The 6,000-nt window shown below is 54.3% G+C and overlaps 1 protein-coding gene across 1 annotated transcript in view; it reads left to right on the forward strand.

Annotated features, from left to right (window-relative positions):
* The window catches only part of ALPL (alkaline phosphatase, biomineralization associated), a 28,053-nt gene extending 22,269 nt beyond the window's left edge, over positions 1–5,784 (forward strand). The window contains exons 7-11 of the mRNA XM_060259402.1: positions 1,083–1,152; positions 1,715–1,849; positions 3,185–3,376; positions 3,913–4,032; positions 5,427–5,784. Coding sequence (XP_060115385.1) covers positions 1,083–1,152; positions 1,715–1,849; positions 3,185–3,376; positions 3,913–4,032; positions 5,427–5,695 — 786 coding nt within the window. The 3' untranslated portion in view covers positions 5,696–5,784. The remainder of the gene's footprint in view (positions 1–1,082; positions 1,153–1,714; positions 1,850–3,184; positions 3,377–3,912; positions 4,033–5,426) is intronic.
* The last annotated feature ends 216 nt before the right edge of the window (positions 5,785–6,000 follow it).

The raw sequence follows: 6,000 nt of genomic DNA on the forward strand, positions 1-6,000 counted from the left end.
CTCTGGCAACAAGAAGGCCGTCCTTTTGTTCCCATCACCTGTCTGTATGCTCAGTTCTACAAGGTCCATTCTAATGCCGTCAAGACACTCCACTGTGGGTTGGAGAGTGGGAATGGAAGGCAGCGGATGGCCTTGGGGGCTGGAGAAAAGCCTCCCGTGGACCCCCAGGGAAAGTGACTAAATGATCCACTCTGCTCTGGACTTCTCTGCAAGAGACATCCTAAGGAGACCAGCTGGGTGCAGAAGTTCTTTCAATGAGAAGTGCATTATTTTAGAGCTTTCAAAGTGTCCAAAAATCTCTGGCAATGATAAGTGTCTTGAGCAGAGGAGGAGCAGAGGAGGCTTCTTGCAGAAGGGGGCCCTTCGACAAGCGTTTCCTAATCCTTTGCACTATTAATAATTGCTGCGGAACATTCTAGTCCTTTGCACTGTTTCTTTTCCAAAAAGCTCTGCAAGGTGCCCTTTGCTAATATCCTTGTTTTGTATCTGTGGGATTGAAGTTTAAGGAGGATACACATATCGGTACAAAGTAGAACAGGGATCAGAGCATCGAGCTCCCCCCAGTTCTAGCCTAACCCTGCAGAGAGAATCCCAGGGAACCCTGACATATCTGGCCTTCCTTCCCTCCCAGTGTAGACTCGGCTGTCAGAACAGCTCTCACAACTCCCGTCAAAGCAGGGAAGAGAATCAACGTCCTGCATCACTAGATCATCCATCTGATGTTCAGGATTTGCTGTGGGACAGTTAATCCCTCTATTGATTAACCAGTGTTCCTAGGAAAAGCAGTTCTGAACTGTGCAGCTACCCCTGGTGTGGCCCCCAAACCCACCACATCAGGACAGAAGGAATGGCCAACGTGAGGGTTCGGTACCAGTGGAAACTTCTCTCGCCTTCCATTGGTTATGGCAGCCTGCAGGGACACAAACCACAGGAAATGTCTGAGGTTAAACTCGGATAACCTCTGACATATGTAATAAACTGTGTCTGTATGTTCGGGGCATGTGGTTGCTGAGGCAACGGACAAACATGCAGTGACTTTCCTTTCCTCCGCCACGGTGAGACCTTGTCGCTTTCCCCTGCAGAATGCCTATTATGTGTGGAACCGGACAGAGCTGATGGACCTTGAACTGAACGAAGTTGACTACTTGCTGGGTGAGTCTCCAGCCAGAGGTGGAGGTCGGGAGTTCCTGAAGTTCATGTTACGCCTCTGTATTTGGGGGGAGTAACAAGACCTTTAGCTTTCTGAGTCTCTTTGGGAAATCCCACGGATATGCCCTCTGAATTCCCCCAGGAGGGGGGCGGTCTGAGCCCACTCGATTTCCCCCACTTTGGTGTCAGGAAGGTTTTGTGCTTGGAGAGGAATCAAAGTGTGAATAGTTGCCACAGGGACAGAGGATGGCTGGATTAAAGGCATTCCAGGTGGCTGGAAGGAATAATATGTGCTCTGCAGAAGGCAGAGAGAGAGAACAAATATGGAGACGCTGGCCACAGGCCTGGCCTGAAGCTGGAGCTGAACTAGAAACAGGGAGATCATGGGGAGGGGGGGGGGGGCAGGATCAGGACAGGATTCATGCTGCAAGGCCTGGCAGAATGGTTCTCTGTGGAAATGCCATGACATGTCAAAAAACACGCCCCAGAAATCGTAAGGTAAGTTTGAATGGGGCCAGGAATGGTAAAATCACCTGTCCGTTTCCTTTCTGGTTTTCCTCCATAGGCCTCTTTGAACCAGTTGATATGATGTATGAATTGAACAGGAACAATGAGACGGATCCTTCCCTGCCAGAAATGGTGAAGGTGGCCCTCAAAATCCTCCAGAAGAACCCCCGAGGTTTCTTCCTGCTGGTGGAAGGTGAGAGGCTGGTGTAGAGCTGTCTTTTGTGGCCCCAGAAGCTCAGACCAGAACCAGCAGGTTGAAATTGAATCAAAAGAGTTTCCGGCTCAACATCAGACAGAACTTCCTGACAGTCAGAGCAGTTCCTCAGTGGAACAGGCTTCCCCCTTGGCAGGTGGTGGGCTCTCCTTCCTTGGAGGTTTGTAAGCAGAGGCTGGATGGCCATCTGACAGCAATGAGGATCCTGTGAATTTAGGGGGAGGTGTTTGTGAGTTTAGAGCAGCTCCTCAGTGGAAGAGGCTTCCTCCTTGGCAGGTGGTGGGCTCTCCTTCCTTGGAGGTTTGTAAGCAGAGGCTGGATGGCCACCTGACAACAAGGCTGAGTCTGTAAAGTTAGGCAGATCCTGAGAAGGAAGGCAGCAAGGGCTGCATCAGTTCTTAGTTGTCATGGCCCCTTCTTACATACTAAGGGAAATGCTGATTGACACTTTGGGGTCAGTCAGAAATTTTTCTCTAGGCCAGATTGGCCCCAGGGATCCTGGAGTTTCCCCCCATCTTCTGGGCATGGAGCAGGGGTCACTGGGGTGGAGGGGGATTATTTGTGAAGTTCCTGCATTGTGCAGGGGGTTGGACTAGATGACCCTGGAGAGCCAGTTTGGTGTAGTGGTTAAGTGTGCGGACTCTTATCTGGGAGAACCGGGTTTGATTCCCCACTCCTCCACTTGCAGCTGCTGGAGTGGCCTTGGGTCAGCCATAGTGGTGAAGTGAGCGGACTCTTATCTGGGAGAACCGGGTTTGATTCCCCACTCCTCCACTTGCACCTGCTGGAATGGCCTTGGGTCAGCCATAGTGGTGAAGCGAGTGGACTCTTATCTGGGAGAACCGGATTTGATTACCCCCTCTTCCACTTGCACCTGCTGGAATGGCCTTGGGTCAGCCATAGCTTTCCTAGGAGTTGTCCTTGAAAGGCAACTGCTGTGAGAGCCTTCTCAGCCCCACCCACCTCATAGGGTGTTTGTTGCTGTGGGGGAGGTAAAGGAAATTGTGAGCTGCTCTGAGACTCTGAGATTCAGAGTGGAGGGCGGGATATAAATCCAATATCATCATCATCTTCTACTTCTTTTTCTTCTTCTTCTTCCAACTCTATGATTCCCTGATTCCATGAGAGACAGAGCAGGAGAATGTGCAGAACGAGGGGCCGGAGAATCAGAGGAGGGTCTGATCCTGTGGCCGGCCAGCTGCTGGCTGGGAGGAGGCTCTAGAGAGGGTAGCGGTGCTCTCAGCAAGTGCAACAAAAGACTTCTTAGCAACAGACCGGGAGTCTCTGGACTGCCTTCTGCTCTTCCTTTTGCAGGGGGCAGAATCGACCACGGTCATCATGAAGGCAAAGCCAAGCAGGCACTCCATGAAGCCGTGGAGATGGACCGAGCCATTGGCCTGGCTGATGTCATGACCTCTTCGCAGGAAACCCTGACAGTCGTCACTGCTGACCACTCCCATGTTTTCACTTTTGGGGGCTACACCCCCCGTGGCAACCCGATTTTTGGTAGGTTTAACTCATCCTGGATGACTTGGAGGCTATATGCTGCGTCAACAGAAGGCCCCTTGGAAACTGCTGCCTACTTCTGGTGCTCAGTTTGGTGAAAACTTCTGTGGAAGCTGAGAGGCCCCCACCTGAGCAGGAACCTTGCAGGCATCTCCAGCCTCTCAGACCCCCCCCCCCCCGAAAGGAAGTGGGAGGAGCTGTCCTGTCGGGAAGGCTGGACGATGAGAGCTCGTTGGGAGCCTCTTGGCTGCACCCCCTTCCAAGCTCTGCACCGCAGAACCTGCTGTTCCTTCTCTTCATTACCAATTCTCTTCTGCTTGCCTGCTCCCCGCCCCGGATTGTGTTCCCTGCTTTCTGTTTCCTTCTTTCCTTTTGGTTCTCCTGTTCCCAGTTCTGGCCGTGCCTATTGAGCTCCCAGGCGATGCTGCTGCTGTCCCAGTGACCCCGAGGTGTGTGGTGTTACAACAACCACTGAAACGTCGCTGCGTTGGTTCTGTGAGGCCTTGACCGGTGTGTGTGCTTTCTCCTTGGCCTAGGACTGGCCCCAAAGCAGAGCGACATCGACAAGAAGCCCTTCACCTCCATCCTCTACGGAAACGGGCCTGGGTACAAAATGATCTCTGGAGAGCGAGAGAACGTGTCCTGGGTGGACTTTGGTGAGTCTCAGGCCAGCAGTGGCTTCCCCTGCGTGGAGCCACTTCAGGTGGGATTAGGATGCTGCTATTTAAGCCTGGAGTTGCCACCTCCTGCTTGGGAAACACCTGGGGATCTGGGGCGGATGCTGCGGAGGGTGGGGTTCAGAGGGGAACAATGCTGGAGAGTCTTCCCTCAAGCAGTTCCAGGGGAACTGATCTCTGCCTTCTGGAGACCAGCTATAATCCTGGGGGATGTCCAGCTCTCCGCTGCATGCTGGCAACCCTAGCAAAGCTTATATACATATCCTTCTGTGTGTGTGTGTGTGTCTTGTGCTATCTCATGACACAACCCTGATTATCCCAGCTGCAGGCAAGCCTGCCCTTTACAATGGGGAGGGAGTAGCCTGTTGATGCAAAGAGGTTTCCCTTGGCCCAGAAGGCGTTTGGCCAGAGGTGGTCACTGGCCTGCAGGCTGGAGGCCACCCTGGAGCTGTCAGGCTGTGTGCCTTTTGGCTCTGACATCACTTGGCCAAAGGAACGGGGTAAGGAGCTCAATTCCGACATGCCCCCCACTGTCGTCCTTCCCAAATTCTGCTCTCCTCGGGAATGACCCCCAAATTCCAGAAATCTCCCAAGCTGGGGTTGGCACTACCCTCGCTCAGAGTCTGGAGAGCTGACCCATTTGGTAGCAGGAAGCCTCATGCTATGGTTACACCGGCAGGATTCACAGCCCTCCTTCCGGCTCTTGCCTGGACAGAGAGAGGGAGGGACCGAGAGCAGCACAAGGTGGGACGGGGGGGGGTTGGAATCTGCCTTTATTGCCCACGTTCTCAGTTATTCAGTGCTGCTGGATTCTCATCAAGCCAGAAATGCAGCTGCTCTGCACACACAGTTCACCCCCCCTTCTTACGAGCACTTTTACTGCCCTTGGGATGGCCCATGCCTTTGTCTGCATTGCTTCCCTCTCTGTCTGTCTGTCACTGGGCCATGGCAGCTGCTTGCCTGCCTGCCTGCCTGCCTTTATGTCAGCTCTGCAGGAGCAGCAGGGGGGGAGTCCAAAGGAAGGTGCATCGTAAGGACTGCAGGCAAAACTATCACCTGGAGATGTGGGGCTGAAGCCAGGGGAGGGCGGGGTCTGGGGAGGGGAGGGGGGCACAATGCCACAGAGCACACCTTCCAAAGCAGCCATTTTCTCCAGGGGAACCGGTACCTGTTGTCTGCAGAACAGCTGTAGTCCTGGGAGATCTCCAGCCCCCGTATGGAGGGTGGCAACACTCCTGGAGGCAGATATTTGGCCGCTGCCCCCCTGTTTTGTGTTGCGAGCATGTGGGGAAGACCCCAGTCCAGGTGGGGTCGGGGCTCTGCCGGGCGGTGGGCTCCACTCACTTCATTCCCTTCTCTCTCCTTCTGCACAGCTCATGCCAACTACCAGGCACAGTCAGCTGTCCCCTTGCGACAGGAAACTCACGGTGGAGAAGACGTGGCGGTCTTTGCCAAGGGCCCCCTGGCCCACCTCCTGCACGGCGTCCATGAGCAGAACTACATCCCCCACGTGATGGCCTACGCAGCCTGCATTGGCCAAAACAAAGGCCACTGCCACTCTGGGGCCCCCCGCAGCCTGTCGGGACCCCTCCCCATGGCCTCTGCTCTCGCCTTCTCCCTGCTGTTCACGCTGGTCTTCTAAGACGGGACCCCAGACATTCCGTTCCTCTCTGGCTGAACCAGGCCCTCCGACTGCTACAAACCCACACTTTCGCTCCACTCGGAGACTTCCTGCCTCAGCCCACCTCGGGGGAGGGGGGATTCCAGCTTCTAATTTTGGGGAGCCCCATCAGAGCACTCTGCTCAGCACTCCAAAGCCAGGAATTCCTCTTCCGCAGCTCAAGGTCTCGGGGTCTTTGTGGTGGAAGCCCCCAGGGTTGGATGTGACAGGAACTGGGCAGGCCGCAACAGCTGGAAACAGGGGGGTATTTTTGCATACAATTTCCT

This window comes from Heteronotia binoei, chromosome 18, assembly GCF_032191835.1.
Source record: "Heteronotia binoei isolate CCM8104 ecotype False Entrance Well chromosome 18, APGP_CSIRO_Hbin_v1, whole genome shotgun sequence".
NCBI classification, from domain to species: domain Eukaryota; kingdom Metazoa; phylum Chordata; class Lepidosauria; order Squamata; family Gekkonidae; genus Heteronotia; species Heteronotia binoei.